Source organism: Talpa occidentalis, unplaced genomic scaffold, assembly GCF_014898055.3.
Source record: "Talpa occidentalis isolate TD23 unplaced genomic scaffold, MPIMG_talOcc4v2.1 talOcc4.3, whole genome shotgun sequence".
Lineage (NCBI taxonomy): Eukaryota > Metazoa > Chordata > Mammalia > Eulipotyphla > Talpidae > Talpa > Talpa occidentalis.
This window is the reverse complement of record NW_023603184.1, coordinates 98,269,149-98,295,596: the sequence shown is the minus strand read 5'-3', so window position 1 is coordinate 98,295,596 and position 26,448 is coordinate 98,269,149. Positions and strand designations below refer to the sequence as shown.

At 33.9% G+C, this 26,448-nt stretch overlaps 1 protein-coding gene across 4 annotated transcripts in view; it reads left to right on the top strand.

The window, feature by feature from the left end:
* The window catches only part of SCN7A (sodium voltage-gated channel alpha subunit 7), a 117,393-nt gene extending 99,231 nt beyond the window's left edge, over positions 1 to 18,162 (top strand). For all 4 annotated transcript variants that reach the window (XM_054699826.1, XM_054699825.1, XM_037523457.2 and 1 more), the window contains 6 exons: positions 3,405 to 3,686; positions 4,332 to 4,385; positions 7,858 to 7,995; positions 9,441 to 9,545; positions 9,897 to 10,167; positions 15,164 to 18,162. In XM_054699826.1, the coding sequence (XP_054555801.1) occupies positions 3,405 to 3,686; positions 4,332 to 4,385; positions 7,858 to 7,995; positions 9,441 to 9,545; positions 9,897 to 10,167; positions 15,164 to 16,230 (1,917 nt within the window). In that variant the 3' untranslated portion in view covers positions 16,231 to 18,162. The remainder of the gene's footprint in view (positions 1 to 3,404; positions 3,687 to 4,331; positions 4,386 to 7,857; positions 7,996 to 9,440; positions 9,546 to 9,896; positions 10,168 to 15,163) is intronic.
* The last annotated feature ends 8,286 nt before the right edge of the window (positions 18,163 to 26,448 follow it).

Sequence of the window (26,448 nt, the reverse complement as noted above, 5' to 3'; positions counted from 1 at the left end):
TTTAAAAGGAATGCCATGATAACCCACATGGATCTATTGTTATCTCAATGTTAAGTACATACTTGACAGAAAATGAAACTTTGATTGGTTAACTAACTAAAATTGTAAGAACATTTTACACACTAAGTACTTATTTATTAAAATAAAAGTTTGAATTTTAAAGTAAATTTACTTCTTTTAAAGTCACACATCACAGATTATGAGTGCTTACCAGTCCTCCCTCCCATGGATTTTTTAAAATGTCTTTCTAAAAAATGTTTAAGTATCATTGGCTTGTAACACTATATAGTTTCAGGTATCCATCATAATGAATCATATACTGTGTTAAAACCTCTTCTGGACAATATAAGGTAATCTATATAAACCATATGAAATGGTCAATCTTTGTTCAATCTTTGGAGTCCAAATCTGTAATTGAAGTCCATATAATCAAACCTGACGGTGGTAAAATAGTCTTTTACCCCAAGTAGTATAAATATGCATAAAGTGATCAAATGTATGCAGAAATAGCAGAAAACAGTCTAGTTTTACCTTTTATTTCATAACCATACATTTATGTTTATTTGCATTTTCCATTCACATAGATTAATATTAGCCTGTCTATTTGATTAATATTGCAGGATATCACATATTCAATGTAGGTAGCATCCAATAAGAGAATTATTTATGCTTAAGATGTATATTGTTTAGTTTATACACTGTATGTTAATTTAAACTGCCAATCATTAAGCCACATATAACTCTTAAATTCTTTCCATTTTGTTGAAAAATTAATGCTTTTTTGAATCTCAAAATCAGAGTGGTTATTATAAATCCAAATAGAAATATAATAATTTAAAATATATATTTTACTAAAAGCATAATTCTGATATTTTAATAGTACTATTTTTATATCATATAATAAAATATGACTATATGATATGCATGTATTTATATATACAGTATTAACTATGTTAATTATATTTTAATATATAAAAGTGCATGATAATATTTTATAGTAACATGAATCTGTGGGTCACTCATATTATAGAACTAAGTGTGATCAATCTGTTTCCCAAATGCATTTGATTTGCTGATATTAGGAAAGAAACTTTTTGAGTATGTTGTGAATACAGAGAAACTCAGTGGCTATATTCTGAGAAAACAAAAATCTAAAATATTCATCATAATTTATATTATAACATATAAACTTTTGACAATATTATGAAGATCTACAAGGTATTGATATTACCCAGTGATTTCAACCCCAAATAAGAAGGAAAATAAGTTAAAATGGAATTGCAGAGATCTGTAAGATTGAGTTTAAAATAACAACACAGCAAATTTCCCAGCACAAACAGTATAATGATAAGGAAATTTGGGCCTTCCTGGTGGTGCAGGGGTTAAAGTCTCAGTGCTAGCAAACTATCACCAACCACTGCAACATGAGTTTGACCCTTGACCTAACCCACATGGCACAGCAGACCTCTCCTGTCTTGTCCCGCTGCTTCCCTCAGCAGTATATTTCAGTGCATCTGCCTGTTCTGCACCCAACTCTGTCTCTGGTGAATCCTCTTACCTGCCCCGACCCCACACCTCTGGACTGCACCCCATTTCCTGTATGCAAAAATAAATAAAAATAAATCTTTAAAAAATAATAATAGGGAAATTTTGTACAATATTCTCGGGCTTTATACTACCCATGGCCTATTAAATCTTAGCTGCTGAGAGGTGGAAGAAATGGAGAGATGCTGGTCAAAGGATACACACTTTCAGTGATAAGTTCTGGGGACCTAATATAGAGCATAATGACTATCATTAATAATACTCTCTTGTATACTTGTAGATTTCTGAGAGTAGAAATTCAGTGTTTTCACCACACACCCAAAGGTAGCTATGTAAGGTGATAGATATGTTAACAAGCTTGATGATAATAATTTCACATTTTAAATGCATATTAAGTCATTGCCTTGTATACCTGAAAAATATATTATCTTTATTTTTCAATTATACTTCAATAAAACTAAGAAACATATATATATATATATGTATGTTAACACACACAAATTAGATAATGAATGTAATAAAATAAATTCTTCTTTATTATTAAAAACATCATGGGATAATATCAGGTTATTTTTTCCTAATTAATTTAAATACAGAGGGAAGAAGGTGTGCCCAAACCAGCAATTTGTCTGCCCTCGATTTAGAGAAAAGTAAGAAGAGATTAGCTAGGGGAGCTCCCTTTTTCAGATATTAAGCACTGTACTATTTGATGTCATACAATCATTTGAACATCAATGACATGAATAGTAGCCACTGGCAAGCAAAATCAGCTAAAAAGCAGCTTTGCTTTGAATCCAAATCTCAAGCTTAATCTTATCTCCTGGAAGTTCTATAGTTAAATTATCTCTGAAGATATATTATTGAATAAGGAAGCTACTTAAATTAAAAATTATTGTCTTATATCTTTAATAAGCTTCAGCTCTTGGGTGCTCTTACTACTCAAATATTTGTCAACCATAGCCATTGCTTTTATTCTTACATTTGTGTATATTTTCTAATAGTATTTTTCCATCACTGACATCATTGGGCATCTTAAAATAAAGTGTCAACAAGGGTCTGTGATTGAGCTTTATAAATAAATTTCTGTTATTGAATGTGCAATTAAAAATCAAGATGTTAATTGAAGGTCAGAAAATTGCTTATAAGGAACAGAATTAGAAATTCTAATTGTAATATTGAATAAAAGAAGTTGAGAAAAAGGAGACAGTCACTATAGATTATTGCTCTCATTTATATATAATGGTGGAGATATTTTCCAAACTTCCCACTCTGGAGTAGCTTATCAGTGATAGAGTTTAGTGAGGTGGATGAAGGTTTGGAAAGGTACCACTGCCCATTCAATGTTTTTGAAGTAATCTCTTTTCTTGGCTTCATTGATCTGAAATTTCTTGGCCTTTCTCTTATTTACCTCAACACTTCTTCACAGACTCTTTTGTAAATTAATCCCAAATATGTTTAGAATTCCCAAGACCTAGGCCTAGGCCCATTTACCTCATATTCTAGTTTTCTAGATAATTTCATGAACTCACATAAGTTCAATTGTCTTGCCCAATATAAGTTGATAAATGTGTTCAATCAATGAAATTATTACTTACTCTAGTATTTAAACTAACCATGTTTGTTGGCTTTTAGTGATTTTAGGTGTACAAATTTTGAGAATATCTGTATATTATTTATAGAAATTTAATTGTTATTTCAGTTGTTCATATACTATTATATCACCTATTAATTCTAGAGATGAATTTTTTATTATTTCAGTATGATGTTAGATTAATATTTTCTATTTGATTAAAATACTTTCACATTTCTTATCTGGAGTTTATATGTTTTTTTTTTTTGTCTTTGTTTTTTTGTGCCAGGTGGTTGTGAGAGCTTTGCTAAAAACAACTTTACCTACTTTGAATGTGTTTCTCGTCTGCCTGATGATCTGGCTGACTTTTAGCATCATGGGAGTATACTTATTTGCTGGCACTTTCTATAGCTGCATTGACACAACAAGTAGAGAAATACTTTCTGTAACCCAAGTCATGAATAAGAGTGAATGTGAAAATCTTGTAGCAGCTAATAAATCCATCAAATGGGAGAACACAATAATGAATTTTGATAATGTTGGCAACAGTTTCCTTTCATTGCTTCAAGTAGTAAGTTCACTTATATCTTTTTAATTATATGTCCATCCATATTGTAAGTGAGCCTAAAGGAAAAAGGTGAATGATTAATAGAGTGGGTTATAAAATATTTTAGCAATTGTGAAATACAAGATACATGTTGTGGAAACTACCATAGTAGTCTAATTTGGAGAGACAAAAGTGAAATACAGCCTCTGCTCTATTGGGAGAAGGAAGGGAAATGAAGGTGAGATTAACAGAGGAAATGGCAAGTACTAGTCAAACATATATCCCTTGTCACTGATCAGGTAATAGATTCACACTTCTTTGTTCTGAGAGTACCAAACAGTAGGTTACTACTGCTTTTTTTTTTGTACTTAATATAGCAATTACATATATATATATAGCAATTATAAATGTTATGCTCAGACAGCATGTATTTATTTACCTCTATAGAACCTTAAATTATTTTTGAAGTTATTAACAATTAAGCTAAGAAGTTGTTAACAGACAACATAAATATACTAACGAAAATGGCGATGATCTCAGTTACACAGTATATTGAATATGGCCAGCCTTACTAATCAAATATTTTAGTATAATAATTATAGCTTTACATTTTATTTACCACGAAGTGTAATATTTCCATAAGATTTAAAGACGTGCCATTTTTTACAGGCAACATTTAATGGATGGATGGATATTATGTATGCAGCAGTTGATTCTGTTGGTGTAAGTACAATATACTCTTAGAGCCTTTGTTAAGATTCAAGCAAAGTCATTTTTTTCCATTTTTATTGAGAAATTGACCCACATCACTGTGTAAATTTTAGGTTTATTACATAATGGTTTATGTATATTGTGAAAGAATTGCCACATTAGGTTCAGCTAACACCTATTTTTTCATATATATAAAATAACAAGAAAAAAGAAAAGAATAAAAGGAATTTTTTTCTCTTTGTGATGAGAATAAAACACTGAATTTACTCTCTCTATATATCATACAATAGTATTAGCTAGAGTCATCATCTATAATATGGTGTACATTATTTATTATTTATTTATTAGCTATTTATCTTATAACTGAAAATTTCTACCTTTGACCACCTTTCTCTATTTTCCCCTCCTCCTACCCTGAACCCCTGGTAACCATGAGTCTGATTTCTTTTTATGTTAGTTTGGTTTTGATATTATTTTGTTTTGATTTTATATCCCACCTATTACTGAGATCATACAGTATTTTTTTTTCTTTGCCTGACTTTTTTAGCTTGGCATAATGCCTTCAAGGTCCATCCATGTTGATGCAAATGGTAGCATTTCCTCCTTTTTATTACTGAATAATATTCCATTTTACACACACACACACACACACACAGAGTAACTTCTTTTTCTATTCACCCCACTGATGAACATTTAAATTTCTTCCATGTCTTAGGCTATTACAGATAATGCTGTTATGAACATGGAGGTGCAGATAACTTTTTGAGTTAGTGTTTCATTTCCTTTGAACTATTTCCGGAAGCTGAATTTCTGGATAGTTGGTAGTTCTATTTGGTAGTTCTATATTTAATTTCTTTTTTTTTTTTAATAGAGGCATGCTTTATTTATTTGTTTGCTGGTTTGTTTGTTTTGTTTATACATGCACTGGGTACAGTCAGAAGCGCGGGAGGGTGAGAGAATTCACCAGAGCCAGAGCGGGGAGCAGAGCAGGCAGAAGGACTGAAGTACACTGCTGAGGGGAACAGCGGGCTGCAGGAGAGGTCTGCGCGCCATGTGGGACCCTCCGCCGGTGGCCGGGGAGCAGCCGGGGATCGAACCTGCACCGCAGAGGCCGCGGGCAGCTTCGCAACCCAGCGCTCAACCGCTGCGCCACCGGGGAGGCCTATATTTAATTTCTTGAAGGATCCTCCATATTGTTTTTATACTGGCTGAACCAGTTTATAATCCCATCAACAGTGCACAAAGATTCAGTTTTCTCCACACCTTTAGTAACATTTATTATTGCTCATCTTTTTGATGATGGCTATTCTAACAAGTATGAGGTGACATTTTGTTGTGCCTTTAATTTGCGTCTCCCTAATAACTAGTGATGTTAAGTATCTTTTTGTGTACTATTGGTCTTTTATATATCTTCTTTGAAAAAATGGCTGTTCAGTTCCTTTGGCCAATTTTAATTGGGTTATTTGTTTCTCTGTTGTTGAATTGTTTTTATATCTTTTGGATATTAACCTTTTATCAAATACATACTTTGAAAATATTTTTCCCATTTCATATTGTCTTTTCACTATGTTGATGATTTATTTTGCTATGCGGAAGCTTTTTAGTTCAATGTAGTACTACTTGCTTATTTTTTATTCTGTTGCTGTGCTTAAGGTGTCCTATTCAAAAAATCATTACCATGACCCATATCAAAGGACTTTATTCCTGTTTTCTTCTAGGAGTTTCTTGGTTTCAGCTCTTACATTTATGTCTTTAATCTACTTCAAGCTAAAACTTTTCTTATGGGATAACATTGGTTTACAATACTGTGTATGATTTAGAAGTGTAGGATCAGCCTTCCAGGTGCTGTTACCACACCACATGAACAACCAAAAACACTCATAGTGTTCCTCCCCATTTGCTCTACTCTTCATCCCCCTTTTCTCTGGTAGACTAAGTTCTAACACCATCTTTCTGACTTATTTCACTTAGCATAATACCCTCCAGTTCCACCCATGTTGTTGCAAAAGGACAGGAGTTTATCTTTTTGTATAGCAAATAACAAAAAATAGGCAAAAGAGCTAAATAGACACTCTTCCAAAAAAGACATACAGATGAGCAACAGGGAAATGAAAAAATACACTCATCACCATTGTCATCAGGAAATAAAATAAAATCAAAACCACAATGTAGACTGGTCCAGACTCTATGGAAAAACCATTATGGAGAGTTCTCAAAACATTAAAAAATGGATCACCATATGATCCAGTAATTCCACTCTGAGGTGTCTATCCAAAGAATATAAAAACATTAATTCAAAGGGATAGAGGCAGCACTATGTTCTTTGCAACACTATTTACTATAACCAAGCTATGGAAAAAACCTAAGAACCTACAGTCAGTTTAGTGGATTAGGAAGATGTGGTATGGAATACTATTCAGCTGTAAAAAAAAAAAAAAAAAAAGCTCAACCTAGTTTTTGTGAATAGTATGAGATATGGGTCTAGCATTCTTTTACGTGTGAATACCTAAGTATCTCTGCATCATTTATTGAAGAGTCTGTCTTTTATTGACTCCCTTGTCAAATATCAGTTGACTGTTTATGCTTGTATTTGTTTTTGGGCTCTTGATTCTGTTCCATTGATCTGTTTCCCCATTTTTATGTCAGTACCATACTGTTTAGATGACTATAGCATTAACTTTATAGAATAGCTTGAAATCAGGACATTTCATGCCTCCTGAATTGTCCTTATTATTTCTTTGGTCAAGGAAAGTCATTTTTACAATTCAACAACACGATACCAGCAGTAACTACATAATTAACATGATAAAAACAAATGCAATGGAAGACTGTAATTATATACATTTCTGATTGAGCATTTCATGGACAATGAAATCCTTCCAGGATTATATACAATGACAGAACCCAAACGGGCCCATTTAAAGCATTACTAGACTTATAAAAAAAAGATTAAACTAATCTAATAAACTTTAAAATCCAAATAAGTAAAGCAATACTCTCTCTTCACCAAAGAGCAAAAAGAAAATAAAACCTCAGTTAGATTTGTTGGATTTTCCAATCATTCCTATTTTTATTAAATCCTGTATTTTTAAAAGTCAGTATCAATATTTTGCTTATTTTTCACTTCAAAATTTTTATTTGTAGACACTATTTTTAGAGCTGTTTTAAGTTTAAAACAAAATAGAGAGGAAAGTACAAAGATTTTCGATATCCCCCTGGCCTCACAGTGCAGAGTCCTCCATTATTAACATCACTCATTAGAAAGGTACATTTCTTTTAAACCAAGTATGAACGGACATTACACATCATAATCACAAGAAGTCCATAGTTTACCTTAGGGGGTCTTTGGTGTTGTACATTCTGTGAGTTTGGACAAATGCATTATGGCATATATGTAGCATCATACTGTCATAGAGAATATTTCACTGCCTTGAAAATCCTCTATGCTGTGCTGTAATTTGCTTATTTTTTTAACAACTTTTAGATAAGCAGGCAACCTCGTTTTGAAGATAACAGCTACATGTATTGTTACTTTATCAACTTCATTATCATTGGATTATTTCTCCCTTTGAGCATGCTGATTGGTGCTATCGTTTCTAATTTTAACAAGCATAAAATAAAGATAAGTATGATTATTCTTTTTTCATCAATGCCTGAGATAATCAAGCACATTTGTAAAATGTCCTGCTTCAAATAATTAATTTGGATTCAGCTGGATGACATTTTTATTTGGTATTTATCGAAAATAATTATTGATGTTTCTACATATATATGAATGCCACTAAAATGTCTAAATTCTCATTGTTTTTCATATTTAAATGTAGAAATTAAAAAATACAAATGTTTCTGTATTTATCCTTGTAAATAATGAGGTACTAAAGAATAATCTGCACAAACATTTGAATTTCAAGGAAAAGAAACCATACTTTTTTACTCTGATATATTCAAAGCCTTCAAAGTCATAACCAACATAGTCTTCTCTATCATTTGAAGTAGCTTTTTCTGCCTGAAGTAGAGAAATTCATAAATTCTATTTGGATGGCCAAAATAAGAATGTTTGAGAAGAATAAATAAAAATCCAGTAAAATTTTTTGGTATTTGGTGTCATCTCCATGTAGACTCCCATCAGGGCTTCTACAAATGTAAAGCCTTAAAAAAAGTGTGAATTTGTTTTAGTCAGAAGCATCTTTCTATTAGGTGTAGCAAAGCCTTCTGAGAAATCAAAGAGAAGAATAGTTTAATTTTTGAATTCTATTTATAGCATTGTCATCAAAGTTTAGTCATGTACAAAATCTGGTAAACAAACCATACTGAGTCTACACTAATCAGGTGAGATTAGAGAAATCAGTGATCAAATATGCTTTTGATTGGATGCTTCTGCTTCCTAACGACTTAAACTATTAATAGATGGAATAACATTGTAGTATTTGCTTGTGGGCTTCAAATTGGTGACCCCTGTGAATACTAAGAGATGAACTCTTGAATAGGGAAGTAAGTATTCCTAAATCCTAGATTAATACAGCATTAAATATTCACCTTTTATTCACTTCATCTATTTTGTATAAGATACTGAGCACTAAAAACATAAAAATGAATAAACCTTAGAAAGTAATATGAAGAAGCATAATATTCATAAAAATTATCCTCCAATACATTTTGAAAATAAAGCAATATATAAACATCAAAATTGCATATATGACCAATTATATCTTTCCAACTTATTAAAGCAGCTGTACCTTAGCTTTTCAGTGTAACCTTTCTTCATAAATTTTTCCCACTGTTTCTCCTTTGCCTCTCTTTAACAAGGGGTTGTCCTTAGGATAAAAAGTTAAAATAAAGATTTATCACACAGAGAAAAATGCATAAAAATTAATTACCAGTTTATGTTCTATGCTTTCTATGTGGATTTTAGTACAGGAAGTCAGACATGCTCAAATGTAATTTTGTTGCTTGATTTCATTGCAGTTAAGCCTCTTTTTACAAAGATTAAATCAATTTTTTTCACAATGCATATTAATATAAAGTGAAATTTGTGTTTTATGTGATCTTTTTCTTTTATATATTTACCAAGGAGGCTCAAATTTCTTTATAACAGCACAACAGAAGAAACAATACCGTGCACTGAAGAGACTAATGTATGAGGACTCTCAAAAACCAGTACCTCGCCCAAGAGTAAGAAAACATTTGGTTTTTTTTTAAGTTTCAAAAAGTTATTTTTCATGTTCTCTCTTAAAAATGAAAATGTGTTTTTAAATCCTTAACAAGTTTTTAAAATTTTATGTTTCCTGACAAAGCTTTTGAAGCTCTTGTTTGTTTATTTTTACTGTTAGCTAATATTTAATTATAGTTTGGTAAAACCTTACACATTCACTTACACTTCTGTTTATTCTGGGAAGTGGTCGAAAATCTAAATGTGTGTGTGTGTGTGTGTGTGTGTGTGTGTGTGCGCGCGCGCTCGCAAGCATGCCTGTTTATTTGTGTATCTTATTAATGAGACAACTATGTATGTTTTCTTCTCCACAGAACAAGTTCCAAGGATTGATCTATGATTTGGTAACAAGTCAAGTTTTTAATATCATCGTTATGATTCTTATCTGTTGTCAAGCAATACCCATTATGCTACAAAGTGACGAACAGAGTTCAAACATGGACATTGCTCTCTACTGGTTTAACTTAATCTTAGTTATACTATACACTGGAGAATGTGTACTGAAGCTCATCGCTTTCCGCTGTTACTATTTCACCATCGGATGGAACGTTTTTGATTTTATGGTAGTCATTTTCTCTATTACAGGTAAGAACTTATTTATTCAGATTTTCATTTATAGTATAGGAACCAGGCAAACTCTTATAGTACATATCTTCTGAGATGAAGTATCAAGAAGCAAACAGGTAGGTACCCTTTTTATTTCCAATAGGAATGCCTCACATTTTTTAATTCATGCATGTATATATCCCTGAAAGATAAAATATTTAAGTATTCCTTGCATTTATTGCATAGACTTGACTTTACAGCCTACCAGGTAAATACTTAATTGCCCTTTCAAGTATATCACAGATGTTATTTTTCCAGGATGACACTCTTATCTTTATATAGCCTCTCATGCTCACCATAATTCTCTTCCCTCTAATTTCTAAAGGCATTTGCAAAGTTCATAATACCAAAATTCTAGATTTTAATGAATTTGTCACTAGTTTTCCTCTGGAGATCTCAGTCTTACATTTAACAAATACATTTGATTTGTTAAATGTATAAATATTTTATATACAAATGTAAATAAATATTATTTATTTATTTTATTATTTTATGTACAAACAATTCAGTAGTAAACAAAACAGGCATAACTCATGTCTAATCAACATCTATAATTGATTAAGGAATACAATTAGCTAGACAGTTTATTTTACTGCAGTGCCATTAATATTTTATGACAAGGGAAGAAGCACAAGGTGCTGCAGCAGCACAATAAAGTGAGGAATAATTAATCAGTAAGTAGAGGTCAAAGAAAACTTCATGGAAGAAACAAAAATCTAAACAGTTTGGATAAGGAGGTAACCAAGTAAAGAATCTAGGATAAAAGTATATTATACAGCTATAAGTTTATTTTCTTCCTCCTTGTAAGATATATGCTAGAATGTAAGTTCCATGAGATTTGAGACAATATTCAAATGTTTATGGATAAAGAAATAGTGGAATATATACTCAATGGAATACTATGCAGCTATTAAAAAGGTGAAATAGTGCCTTCCGGGACAAAGTGTATAGATCTTGAAGTGACTGCTAAGTGAAATAAGTCAGAATGTGAAAGACAGATAGTTTCACTCATCTGTGGAATATAAGAAACCAAAGCTAACCAACTTGCAAAAAACAATAAAAATAACTCTTAGATTATGTGAAAAACATACTGGTTAGCAGAGGGGATGGTGTGTGGTGAGGAAAGGGGGTAAAGATGGTAAGGTGATAGCAAATTAGCCTCTGCAACTTTTGTGGAGAGTGAATGAATCAGGTACACACATGAAGATGTGAAGTACTCCTAATATTATATAGTTATGGAAACAACTAGAAAAATCAATAAAATTTGAATAAAAATATTTAAGTATTTATAGTGTCAAGCACTATTCTATATAGTCAATAATAAAAAATGTAGGTAGACTGCTTGACTGTGCTTTCAGAAATTTACTCAATTTTAGTTAAAGCAGTGCAACTATATATAGGTAAGCACAAGAAGCATAACAAAAAAAAGATTTTTAAAAAAAGGAGGAGACCGATAAGAAGAAAACATAAGAATTAAAAAACCCTATGAGATTGAAGTAAAAATTACTGAATCAGAGGTCTAAAAGAAAAGAAATTTGTAAAAGCTATTTTAATTTGAGATCTCTGAAGATCAGATATCCTTGGTCCTAGAATATGGCCATTAATATGTATGATTAAAGCAACATGATGGAGATTATTAAAGTTAAGAAAGTAGAAGACTGAGAGACTGGCATTTGAATGGATTGTTAATATAAGTGCTGGGGGGCCTCCCTGGTGGCGCAGCAGTTGAGCGCTGGGTTGCCGAGCTGCCTGCAGCCTCTGCAGCACCAGTTCTATCCCCGGCCGCTGGCAAGGGTCCCACATGGTATGCAGACCTCTCCAGCCACACCTGCTGCTCCCCTCAGCAGTGTACTTCATCAGTCTGGCTGCTCTGCTCTCCACTCTGGCTCTGGTGAATTCTCTCACTCTCCTGCGCTTCTGACTGTACCCAGTGCTTGTATAAATAAATAAATAAATCTTTAAAAAAAAAAAAGTGCTGGGGTTGATGGAAATAGTGAACCAAGAACTAGTTTTCAAAGAATATGAATGAGAGGGAACAAAACAAATGGATCACAGAGCAAAGGAATGGTAGGAGATGATGTAGTTGAATTACATGATCCACAATGTGTCAGAAAGTTTTCTTTTTTCTTTATAAAAATGATGAGAAGGAAAAGTACCTGGAAATCACAATGGAAAGAAAGATGCATGCTTACTCCATCATTCTACCCTGTGAAAGATGGAGTAAGTGGTAAAGAATCAACTGTATATACTTGAGAATGTTTTGGACCATGTTTTCTTCCCCCTACTCCCTCAGATTGAGTCCCCATAGAATTTCCTTCCCGAAGGCACCCGTGCACCATCACCACAGTCCCCCGTGCTCCTCCCTGCCTCCCTCTCATCCCTCTCCCTCCTCCTCCCCTCCTTAATGTCTCTGGCTTGTAATTATCTGTTTTTGCTTTGTTGTGTTTTGTACTGTTGTTATTATTTTTTTACACTGATGTCTTATTTGGTTCCCCTATGTTCCTGCTATAAGTGAAGCCATCCAATATTTTTCTTTTTCCTTCTGGCTTATTTCACTGAGCATAATTCCTTCTAGTTCCATCCATGTTGCTGTGAATGGCATGAGCTTATCTTTTTTGATTGCTGAATAATATTCCATTGTGTATATTTGCCACATATTCTTTTTCTCTTTTTATTTAAATATTTTATTTTATGTAATTCTTACATCTTTTTTCATCTTTGTTCAATGTATGCATTTTCGTTTTGGTTATATTCCCCATACAATTGTACCCCACCCCCTTATTTTGACACTAGTCCTTCCTTTCCCCGCCACTCCCCCTTCCCCCACCCCCGGCCCCGTAGTGTGTCTCTGGTTTATAGTTGCTTGTTGATTTTGATTTTTACTTTATTATAATTAGTCTTTTTCCTGGTCTCTTATTTAGGTTTTCTAAATTCCTGCTATGAGTGAGAACATCCAGTATTTTTATTTTTCTTTCTGACTTATTTCGCTCTGCATGATCCCTTTTAGCTCCATCCATGTTGCTGCAAACTGCGTGTGTTTATCTTTTTTGATTGCTGAGTAATATTTCATTGTGTATATGTACCACATCTTCTTGATCCAGTCATTTATTTTGGGCATTTGGGTTGCTTCCATAGCTTAGCTATTGTAAATAGTGCTGCTATAAACATAGGGGTGCAGGTGCCCTTTGGAATTACTGTTTCTGTGTCATTTGGGTAAATACCTAGCAGTGGAATTGCTGGATCATATGGAAACTTTATGTTTATATACCACATATTCTTGATCCAGTCATCTATTTTTGGGCATTTGGGCTATTTCCAGGTTTTACCTATTGTTGCTTGAGAATGTTTTAAAGAAGATGTCCTTAAGGTAGAGTCAAGTTTTAGACAGTGAAGGTTATGAAGAAAATTTAATGAGGATGTAGAAAATTTTGTTTACAATTAAATGGGGATACTTTCTGCATCTTAGTAGCATTAGGAAAATTGAGGAGAAAATTTGAGTCAGAGTAGAAAGTTCACCAAAAACACCATGGAGATATGGATATAGGTAAGCTGGAAAGTCAGAGACACTGAGAGCATTGACATTGATTAAATTTGCTAGAAATGTGAAACAAGATCTTCCAAATTTAGCAAGCATATCATCTCATTTAAAAGCTTCCTGGAAATCTCTCCTTCCCTACCTTCTCAATTCAAAATGAATCACACCCAATCCTGTTCTTCCAGGGAACATCCCTTATGCTTTGTATGGTAATTATAATTTACCTTGTTTTATAGTTATATCTCTCACTCCCATAGTTTCTTCATTAATCTGTCACTACCAGAAATAATTTCTAGGCACAGATTCATTTATTCAGTTCACATTTAAAGCTCCTGTGAGCCCAAATACTGTTTGTGAAAGAAAGTATAATTCGTGAATCACTGAATACCAGATATTTTGAAATTATATTTATCAACTAGGTCTTTCTAGCTTGCATTGTAATTAGTTTAAATATCTACCTACATATTTAGACTATATGGTGTTTGAGAACAGAAGTTTTGTGATTCATCTTTGCATATTTTGCATGACACAGTTATTAGGTATCTGATAAAGGTTGGATTGAACTAAATTTCTTTTTTTTAATATTTTTTATTTATATATTTTTTACCTCAGTGTTCATTTTTAAACAATGTTTGCTTTCTACTGCCCCCCCCACACACACAGGTATATTCCCCTTAGAATTTCCTTCACCAATGCACCCATGCACCATCACCACAGTCTGCTGTGTTCCTCCCTCCCTCCCTCTGATCCCTCTCCATCCTACTCCCCTGCAGGATGTCTCCAGTTTATAATTGGCTGTTTGTTTTTGTTTTGTTGTGTTGTGTTTTGTACTGTTATTATTTTTTAATTATTTTCCCCCCGATATCTTTTTTTTAAAGATTTATTTATTTATTTATTTATTTATTTATACAAGCACTGGGTACAGTCAGAAGTGCGGGAGGGTGAGCGGATTCACCAGAGCCAGAGCGGGGCATAGAACAGGCAGAAGGACCAAAGTACACTGCTGAGGGGAGCAGCGGGCGCGGCAGAAGAGGTCTGCGCGCCATGTGGGACCTTCGCCCAGCGGCCGGGGATTGAACCGGCACTGCAGAGGCTGCGGACAGCCCTCCCCCTGATATTTTGATGCAACTGCAACTGAAAGAAAAACATGACTACCCACTTATGTCATGGATTCATGCCATCTGTGATTCAGAAATACTTGAACTGTATTATTCTTAGGAGGATAGCACAAGAATTCTCTTCTAAATTTTGTTAGATACTCTAAAAATTGCTACAATTAGTATTTGGCTAAACCAAACTTCCAATATGGTCTGACTGTTATATGAAAAAGATTAAGATGATCTTAACATATAGAAAAAAGAACAAAATATAATGCAATGTCTATTTCTGTAATTATATTTGAATAACTTTATTGCATTTTTTACATTTTCTCACACCAAGGAATATTTCTGCCAATGATGGTAGGATCCTACCTTGTGCCTCCTTTCCTTATGCAAGTGATACGTCTCTTAAGGATCATCCACATCCTACGTCCTGGGAAAGGACCAAAGGTGTTCCATGATCTGATGCTCCCTTTGATGCTGTCCCTTCCAGCATTGTTGAATATCAGCTTGCTCATCTTTCTGATCATGTTTGTCTATGCTATCTGTGGAATGTACAATTTTGCCTATGTTAAAAAGGAAGCTGGAATTAACGATGTGTCCAACTTTGAAACCTTTGGCAGTAGTTTACTATGTCTTTTCCAAGTTACAATATTTGCAGGTTGGGATGGGATGCTCTTAGCAATTTTCAACAGTAAATGGTCTGGCTGTGATCCTAATAAAATTAACCCTGGGACTCAGGTTAGAGGAGATTGTGGTAACCCCTTAGTTGGGATTATTTATTTTGTCAGTTATATCCTCATCTCATGGATGATCATTGTAAATATGTACATCATTGTTTTCCTAGAGTTTTTAAATATTGCCTCTAAAAAAAAAGCCAAGTCACTGAGTGAAGATGATTTTAGGAAATTCTTTCAGATATGGAAGAGGTTTGATCCTGATAGGACCCAGTACATAGATTCTAGCAAGCTTTCAGATTTTGCAGCTGCTCTTGATCCTCCTCTTTTCATGGCAAAACCAAACAAGGGCCAACTCCTTGCCATGGATCTTCCTATGGCTGTTGGAGACAGGATTCACTGCCTTGATATCTTACTTGCTTTTACAAAGCGAGTTATGGGTAAAGATGGTAGGATGGAGAAAGTCCTTTCAGAAATAGAATCTGGGTTTGTGTTAGCCAACCCTTTTAAGATCACATACGAACCAATTACAACTACTTTGAAGCGAAAACAAGAGGCAGTCTCAGCCACTATCATTCAGCGTGCTTATAAAAATTATCGCTTGAGACAGAATGACAAAAACACATCAGATATTCATATAATAGATAGTGACAGGGAAGTTCAAACTGCCAAAGAAGATGCCTATTTTCATAAAGTTGAGGAAAATGCAGCTATTCGAAGTAAGATCTAATCCACTTACCACATTTCCACTTTCTTCACATATCCCAAAATATTTAAAGTTTAAATGACAAAGCAAAGATCAGAGAAAATAAAGATCTCACTTAATTGTTTATAACCAATGGAAGTTTATATTTTTAAGAATCCATGTCAGATTTACTTTTTACCCCTGTATATTCAATCTAACCAAGACAAATTTAGTCCAACCAAGACAAATCCGTAGTATCCCTGCACCGAATCAGAGTAGGCTAAAATTGCCAGTTTGATAATCCAGGGCTTTTCTCTCTGTGGTTTATATAGTTTTTGCCTCTTCTTGAGAATGGGGAGGTGGTGATAGAGCTTGAAAAAGGGGACTTCCTGACATATTTTCTGTCATCTTTTACTTAAAGGAGTCAAGTCACACTAATAGGATGTCATTACAAATTAACAAGTACTTTGTTATTGTGAGATGATGTTAATTAAAAAAAAGTGCAGTACTACAGACCACTCAGTCATAAACTTGCCAAGACAGATACCAATTCGAGGAAGTGAAGGGCACTTCTTAAAAAGGGGCCTCTGAGATCAGTCACAGAGATTCTTGGGCTGATTCAAACCCAAGGTTTGAAAAAGATAGGAACCCTGTTTTTGTTTTTTCTTGGGGTATTTTTTTTTTTTTGGTACAGGAAATTAATGTCGATTGCCTTCCTGGCTCCTCTTCTCTTTGACTTGTTTCACAAAAGCTCCAGCTCTTTAACAGGATCGATACTTAGAACAAGAAGCATAAAGGGAACTATAGCTCTGACTACATTTTCCTCACTTACGGATTAAAAAAAGTTTACATTTACTAAAATGATATTATAATACAGATTGTTTAACTCAAGTTTTACCTTATTATAAAAGTTAGTGTATTTTTACCAATTATCCATAATTTAACATTGAGTTCTGGCAAGTGCATGTCATGGTATGAATTAGAAGAGTCAAGGGCTGCCATAATCTCTAGGGTTTTTCCAGTGTCTTGATCCTTATTTGGAAAACTGGGCACTTTGAAGTACTTTTCACTATACTTTATGGTCCTTTATAATTTAGAAAAAGAAAATTGTCACTCAAACTTGAGGGCTGTGAATTAAGAAATAGAAGTGAAGGTTTGGTGGTGATATTTTGTTTTTATATCTTAAAAATTATTTTGTAAATTGTTTTATGCTTGAAAAACTTAAAAATCCTAAACATTGTCACTATTGAAATTATTTTTAAAAGATACAAACAAATTGTTGGGTTTTTACTTATTCATAAAAATTCAGTCACCTATATCCTTGTAATTTGAAATTCTGATATTTATTCCATTTGTATGAAGATTGAGTTCAATGTGCCTAAAAGTCCTAAAGGATTCAATAAAGAAAACATGCATTATATACTTCATTGACAAGCTTTAAATATGTTGTACAGCTTTCAATATCACTTAAATATCAGCAATTGTATTTTATTATGAATGCATGATCTTAAGCCTTAACATTATAATCTAACAATTTCTGCTTCTCAGAAATTTATTAACCCAACCAAGATGCCTTTGGGGGATCCCCCTAAGCACATGTAAGTTCAGGTTTTGTTTCTTTCTGTGAGTGTTCCTTCCCCTTCTCCTCCCATTCTCCATCACATGATGAAGACAGGTGGAGGAAGCAGTGTTAACTTGGTGGCATGGGGACAGCTGGTGCTTTAACAAAGCTTCTCAGTTTTCTATTACTTGGAAACATTTTAATGTAGAGACTGCTTACTATGCTTAAATTGAATAATAACTTGCTTTTGTAAATTCTATGAAATCTGTGTACTTATTTTAGTTGAAAATTATAGCTTTTACTTGTAAGCCATGTTTGCCATTATCCTTCCAAAAACTGTAAAAATTATTTTTAACAAAGCCTTACAATATATTCTACTTTTTAAATATTCTAAAAAATAATAAATATGACCTGTTAACCACAGTAAGTGTCATTGTTTTGTTTTTTTTTTCCCCATTGATTAGTTAGGTTTGCAGCTTGTATAAGAAGAGCCTTTAAAACTGAGCTTTCTTCAGGCTCAAAATTTAAAACTGGCAACACTTATGCTTCATTTTATTTTGTAAAAAAACAAAGTTAGTGAGCTAACCAGAAACCCCTACACAGTGACATGTGAAAAACACTCCTCTTATCAAATCATTATGTTGTTTACTAGATATAGCTCAATAATATTAGTATTTGCTTTCTGGAAAATAATGCTAAAGTTAAATTTATTGGTATGCTACTATTTATCAATTTTTACTTCCTTAAAATTTTTCTGATTCTCGCTATAAGTAAGACCATCTGGTATTTTTCCTTTTCTTTCTGGCTTATTTTGCTGAGCATGATCCCTTCCAGCTCCATCCATGTTGCTGCAAATGGCATGAGTTTATCTTTTTGATTGCTGAGTAATATTCCATTGCATATATCTTGATCCAGTCATCTATTTTTAGGCATTTGGGTTGTTTCCATAGCTTAGCTATTGTAAATAGTGCTGTCATAAACATAGGGTCCCAGACATGTTTTATATTGTCCTTTAATTCTTGAATCAGTTCATTCTTGAACTGTTCCTTGCCATAAATTCCAGGTCTTCATTCTCAAATCTTAAATCTAACAGTCAATAACAGAGCTCCATAAGTTCAGAGCTCCAGTTAATTATTGAGTTTTGCCTGCACAGGTGGGCATTTTTTTATCTATATGTTCAAAAACCTAAAACTTTCAGTGTAGAACTCATTTCTCTCTGTAGGTGAATCTCTCTCTTCATTGACTTCAAAAATCACATATTCGCTAAAAGACTTTTCTCTCAATATGAGTTCTAGGTTCTATCAGCCATCCATGGGGCACAACACCCTTTTGTCTGGATTCTAGTCCAGACAACATAAAAGTAACACCTTCAAATGACCCATAAATTTAGGGTTCCTATTCATGTAAAATGTCATTACCATTCCTCTCTTCCTTTCTCCCTTCCATCTTTTCATAAAATTGTTGAGCACTCCTAGGTATTAGACATAGCAATTTAGAGAGAAATAAGATTGTCTTTTATCCTTAAAAAGTATTAATCATGGTTCTCCAGAACTAATAACAGACTGATAGGTACATAGATAAGTACAAAGATACATTGACAGATACCTAGGTGGGTAGGTAGATATAGAGATTCACAGATGGATACAAGAAAATTTATTATGGAAATTGGGTCACAAGATTATGGAGGATAAACTATGCCACTACATGTCATCAGGAAAACTGGTGGTATAATTCAGTCCAAGTTGTAAGGCCTAAGAACCAGGGTGGTCATGATGAAACTACCAGTCTAAGACCAAAGACCTAAGAAGGGGAAGAGAGGCACCCCAACCATAATTGTGGATTTGTCTATTTTTCTTTTCAGCACTATCAGATTTTTTAATATATTTTGAATTTCTGCCATTTGAATTTCAGATATTTGCTGCCATATTATGATTTACAGGATGACCAAAATATGTTTATGAAACATATTTAGTCTATATTACAGTTCCTGGCTCACAACTCCCAAAAGCTTAGAATTTCTTAAGCAATAACAGTGTCATTTGTTATGTTAATGAGGTGACATTTGGAGTAGCAGCTGAGTAAGCTGTTGGTTGCCAGAGGAACCAACCAAGTGATTAAAAGGTTGGAACTTCCCCTTCCCCATCCTGACATCCAGTGAGGGGGAGAGTGGCTTGAAGTTGAGTTCAATTGCCAATCACCAAAGAGTAAATCAATCATGCCTAGGTAATGAGACCTCATAAAAGCCCAGGTGGAAGAACTTTGGAGAGATTTCAGGTTTGTGGACATGTGGAGATTTGGGCACATTGGACTTCCTGGATAGGGTATGGAAGCTCCAAGTTTTCCCCTGTGTCTTACTCTATGCCTGTTCTCCATCTAGCTATCCCTCAGTTATATCCTTTGTAATAAATCAATAATCAAGTGAGTTAATGGATTTCTTGAGTTTTGTGTACCCTCTAGTAAATTAATCAAACCTCTGTTTGATAGTTGGTTGGTCCAAAACACAGATAATTATATGGGCATATGACTCTGCCCTGAAATCTAAGAAGAGGATCCCAGGGAGCTCTAGTGTATATCCAATTGGTCAAAAGCCCAGGTGGCAGCCTGGGCTTTTTGCCTGATGTCTGAATGAGAGACTGAGACTTGAGTCCTTAACCAGTGGAATCTGATGCTATTTCTGGGTAGCTAGTGCCAGAATTGAGTAGAATTCTTGTTTTGGGTTTTTTTTTTTTAAAGATTTATTTATGCAGAGGCCTCCCTGGTGGCGCAGGGGATGAGAAGTAACCCGTGAAGCAGTCCGAAGCCACTGCAGCATGAGTTCAATTCCTGGCCAGCCAGAGAGCAACCCACATGATGCAGCAGACCTCTCCTGACTCACCGCTGCTCCCCTCAGCAGTGTACTTTGGTCAATCTGCCTGTTCTGTTCCCGGCTCTGTCTCTGGTGAATCCTCTCACCCCTCACACCTCTGGCCTGTACCCCAGCTCTGGTATGCAGAAATAAATAAATCTTTAAAAAAATTTATTTATGCATACAAGAATTGGGATAGAGGCCAGAGGTACAGGGGGTGAGAAGATTCACCAGGGACAGAGTGGGGAATAGAACAGTTGGATTAACTGAAACACACTGCTGAGAGGAGCAGCAGTAGATGAGACAGGAGAGGTCTGCTGTGCCATGTGGGTTAGCTCCCTGGCCAGGGATAGTTCTATGCAGATAGCTTCATAGTTCTGAGACTTAACCCCTTATACCACCAGGAGGCCCAAGTTGAATTCTTGGATACCCTTCTGGTGTCTGAGAATTATCTATTGGTGAGGGGAAAGTCTACGAACACCCACATTGTAAATGAGCTGTAGGGCACCATCAGTGCATTTAGGATTGTTATTTAGGATTGTTATTTTATCCTAGTGGGTGAATTCTTTATCAATTTGTAATGTATTTCTTTGTCTCTGGTAATTTTCTTTGCTCTGAAGCCTACTTTATCAGACATTAATACAGTCAATTTTTTTTTGGCTTTTGATTTAGGTTTGCCTGGTATATCTTTCGTCCTTTATTTTCAACACACGTGTCATTTAATTTGAAGAGGTTTTCTTATAGCAGCATACAAATGGGTTATGTTTTTTAATCCGTGTTTATAGACGTATTTATGCCATTTACATTGAAGGTAATTATTGATATGTTAGCAATAAAAAGTTGATATTTGTTTCCTCTGGTGTCATCTCTCTTATTTCTCTTTTCTTGCTTTCCTCCCAAATACTGAATATGTGTTAGGATATGAATTTGATTTTACTTATAGGGTTTGTGAATATTGTTGCTAGAGGTTTTTCTAAGTATTGCTCTAACTTCAAAGTTTTTAAATAAATCCACACCATAACAGCAATATCACGTTCTCTAGAGTTTAAGCCTAAATATTTTTTATAGGTAGTGCAATGGAGAGCATTGCAGTCTAACATGATATTCCATTATAATGCCTCTATGTTAATCATATAGGTACTATACTATGGACAGCAATTTTCAGCCCTACATTGCCTTTCAATGTTTAATCAGTACACATACCCCCAAGATTTCTAAACAATAATTGATTTAGAAATATTATAAACCCATAAAATAATGCAACACAAAGTAAGAGTGCCTTTTTGATTTGTCTGTTTGATTATTGTTTGATTATAATGCTGCTTCAGTATGTGAAAAAACTAACTTTGCTGAATTTTTTTAAACTGATCTCTCAAATATGCTTGATAGTTCTGATGAAGAAAAGTATTTGCTCTCTGAACTGAGTGAAAACCTCCTTTAGATCAAGGTGACATTCATAGAATAAGCAACCCTCAATAGTAACATGTTGATTAAAGGAGATTTGCTGATCTACTTTTCTTTTACGGCACAGAAAGTGATTCAGAATCATCTTTAAAAATGTCTATTTTTCTCCTGACCTTTAAATTATTAAATATATTGCCACGTCCTCACATTACTTTCTGCAGAAGAAAACACCACATCCTCCCAGTGCACACAAAGCTTCTACTGCAGTGCAACCCAACTAAAACCAATCAAGGTCTGGCGGGGATCTCTGTTGTTGCATTTGATGCACACAGGAAAGGTCTCATGAATAATGCATGATTATAAACAGGTGACCATAGCAAGATCTCATCACTTAATGCTCTTCCCAAACAAATCTGAGAAAGATAATTGGATACCTTCATTAGCAATTGATCTGTACAGGAAGAAATTGTGATTCAAAGCCTTGCAAGGCATCGATTGCATGTGCATTAGCTTGCACTGACCTGCATTATTTTCTCTAGAAAACCCAGGTAAATGTAGCTATATCCTGGAATCTAACATTAAACAGAAATGTGAAATGTCTTTAAGCCACAAGAATGAACATCCACAGCAATTCTTACACTGCAGTGTATGCCAGGAGCAGAAACAGCTTATCATGAGGCCACCTTATAACTAGGTGAGTGCTTGTGAGGTAGTGTCGAGTGCTGATGTGCTGTCAGTGGAACAGCTTATAGGATATAAATCCACTCTAGTTCATTTTCTTAATACCAATGGCAAGAAAAGTCAGGAGACTCTGGGCACCTTCTGGGAATAGCCATCATTAATCTCCAATATGATCATATTACTTCTTTATTATTTCAGATGAAAAAATAGTGGGAATTTTTTTTCTTTCCCAATTTCACAGACCATGTGTCAAACTTACAATATAAAAGCCTTTGTGCATTTTTCTCAAGTAACTAGAACTATCAGCATAATAGGCTACAGTGAATTGCTGCTGTTGATGTGCAAAGGGCAAATTGGCCAATGGCTATGTTACATACTGCAGCTGTAAGTCTCTTCCCTCTTTTATATAAATATTTACCAAAGAAGATTGAAATGTGGCAAATTATCCTACCTATCCCATGAATTAGTATTGTATGAAATATTTATTGTCATTTGCAAGACAGAATTACAAGTTGTCTCTGTGTTTTGTTTGTTTTATTTTATATTGTTAATTTGGTGGCAATTATGTTATCAGTAAATCCTATATAATATTAACTGTACCTTGTTAACTTTTTCTCTCTGAGATTGTAGTCACTAACCTACTTGCTATGGAAATTCTATGTTGTTGTTATGTACAAAAAAATTGTACTTATTTCATTACTCTGTTATGGTTATGTACTCCATATCTTAGTTATCCCTGGTTATCTTTGTTGGTTTAATGCATGAATACTAGATATGCTAATGTGGAAGCAAAAAATGAAAATCTCAGCTACCATTAGTCATTAGTATTTTCAATGCTCAATTAGTAGGTTCAATCATTGGGGAAGAGGAATATATTTAAGGTTATTTAAAATTAAAGTCAGGGTGTTCTACTCTATTTACGAAAGATTAACCACTATGGAAATTGCCTTCTTATCGTAAACAACTAGAAATCGCAACAAACTATATTGAATAGATCTTTTTAGACCTTTACTGGATTATAATACTGGATTATGAGATCTGACAGACAGGGTACTGAGACAACTAAATTAAAGGCTCTTTGTTGTTTACTAAAGAATGCTCCAGACCTGACTTAAATATACTTCAATACAAACCTCAAAAAGAATAATAGTAATCTGAAAGCAATTTAAGTGTTTGCCATGTTTAGGGAATGTAATAAAATGCAGCATTCAGTAATGTACAATTCACAATGCAAAACTTTCAAACAAAGTAAGAAGCAGGAAAATATGACTCATAAGCAAAAGTAAAGGGAAACAGATTCAGTTATATTCATTATGATATAATCAGAGTAGGATATTAAAATAGCTATTCTAAATAGTACAACTATGGGAAAGTGTGTAAAGGAACACATGAATTAATGGGAGAAATTGAAAATATAAGACAAAATTGAAATGGAATACTGAGATTAAAAAAATGATCTGAAATAAAAAATAAACAGGGGGGTAGTCAAATGCAGAAGTGATCAGTAAATTTGAAGATGTAGGAATGAGTCTATCCAAATTTAATGGAAAAAATTAAAATCTGAAAAAAAAAAATAAAGCTCTAGTGATCTGTAGGCCAGCATCTGTATATGTACAATCTTTGCAAAATGAAGATAAATACTTTTTAAGGCACTGAAAAATAAGTAAATGCAATTCTAGCAGTGCTACACTGCAGGAAAAGACAAAGGAAATTCTCAGGTGGAAAGCAAACACCATCATATTAAAATATAGATCTCAACAAAGGAGAAGTGAACATTAGAAACTGGAAATGTTGATAAATATGAAAGACCCACGTTCTCAGTTTTAATGTCTTTTTTTAAATAACTGTAAATAACAATGGTAATAGCAAAGTAAGCTGTTCATAATAGGCTTACAATACTACTTCAGAAAAATGTAAAACAATACAGCAAAGAGGACAAGATTAAAGAAATGGAAGTATATTGAATAAAGTTTTGTGCAGTATACATGAAACGGTATTAATATTATTTGAAGTTAGACTGAGAAATTAACATAGAAAAATATACAAAGAGAAAAAAAATACAAAAAAGTACAAAGGCTATTGACCCAATAAAGGGGGTATAATGGGACCTTAAAAAGTTCTAAAATAATTTTACAAAAGAAGAAAATCTTTAAAAAGGACAAATGAGTCAAATAGAAACCAATTAGTAAGACAGCAAGATGACAGCTCTAAATTCAACTAATCAACAATTATGTAAAGTACAAATGCTCTAAAACTCCACTTAAAAGACAAAATGTCAAGAAGAATTAAAAAAATACCAAATCCAGTTTAAATATGACAATACAAATATGTTACAGTACGTAGGATAAAATATACCATGCAAAGACTAATGGCTATATTAAAATTTAAAAATAACCATTTAAGAGACATCTTTCAGAGAAAAGTAAGATTTCTAGTAATAAAGGAGTCAAATCATCAGAAGGAAATATCAATCCTGTATCTACATATGTACATAATAGTGAGAGTTTCAAGACACATAATGCCAAGTTAACAAAACAAAGAGAAAAAACAGGTAATCCACAATTCCAACACTCTTCTTTCATAAACTGATAGAACAAGTAAACAGATATTCAGAAATATCATAGAAGACATGAAAAATCAACTCGACTTTATTGAAATGTTAGAACATTCTGCCAACATCAAAGTACATATTCTTTTCCAGCACAAATAGATTATTCACTCAACTGCAAAAAGCTGAGACATTAAGCACATATAGAAAATCTAAAGGATTGTAGTTACACAGTTATGTTCTCTGACCCCATCAAAATTAAACTGGAAATAAATGAATAAAATGTATGTAGAAAATCCTCCACATTTTTAACAGTCACCTAAGTACAGGATTATCCAATTAACCAATTGGTCAAAAAAGAAATAAAAAGGGAGGTCTGAAGTAAATCTGGCTTTGTTTGGACAAAAAAAAAAATGTGTGTACATGAAAAAATTCCAGAGATTTTTAAAATAAATAATAAAAAGCTAGTATGCAAAGGAGAATTTAGAAGCATGTACAATCAATAAACAAAACTAAAGGTTGTTTCTCTATAATGTGAATTAATTACTGGTTAATGATTTTAAATAAAAAAATACTACATACAAGAATACAAAATAAATGAATATTTAGAGATACACTTAACACAATATGTATGAGATCTGTACTTTAAATATTGTAAAACATTTCTGAGAGAAGTTAAGGAAAACCTAAAAATGGGAAGAGATCTATTCTCCTGGATTAGGAAGCCACTATTTTTAAACAAATACTATTTAAAAAGGGAGTGAAGCAATATTAATGAAAGGTCAATGCAGGGGGCAGGAATGCTGAAGCTCACATAGAAAAAATCAGACAATAAACCTTTTCCCGCCCTGCAAACCCAGCTTCCCACCTGACCTCTCCTCCCCCTGTGAAAGGACATCTCTCCCATGTGCAACTTCTCTGACCCCCACGGGTCAAAGTACCACTCTTTGCCCTCTCTGGACCCCTCTTTAACATTCTCTGATCCTCTAGATTCTCTGTCTTCACCCCCTTTCAGCTCCCCAATCCAGCCCCCCTCCTTTCACCTCCAGGCCACCACACCCGCTCTCACAATTGTCCTCTTCTCTGCCCCCCTAGGGAAGTGGCAGGGATTGAAGGAGTAGTTAGGGTCCATGTTCCTTTCTCTCTGTCTGATCTGTCCCAAATTGAACAGCGTCTCAGTTCTTTCATGAACGATCTCACTACTTACACCAAAGAGTTTCGTTT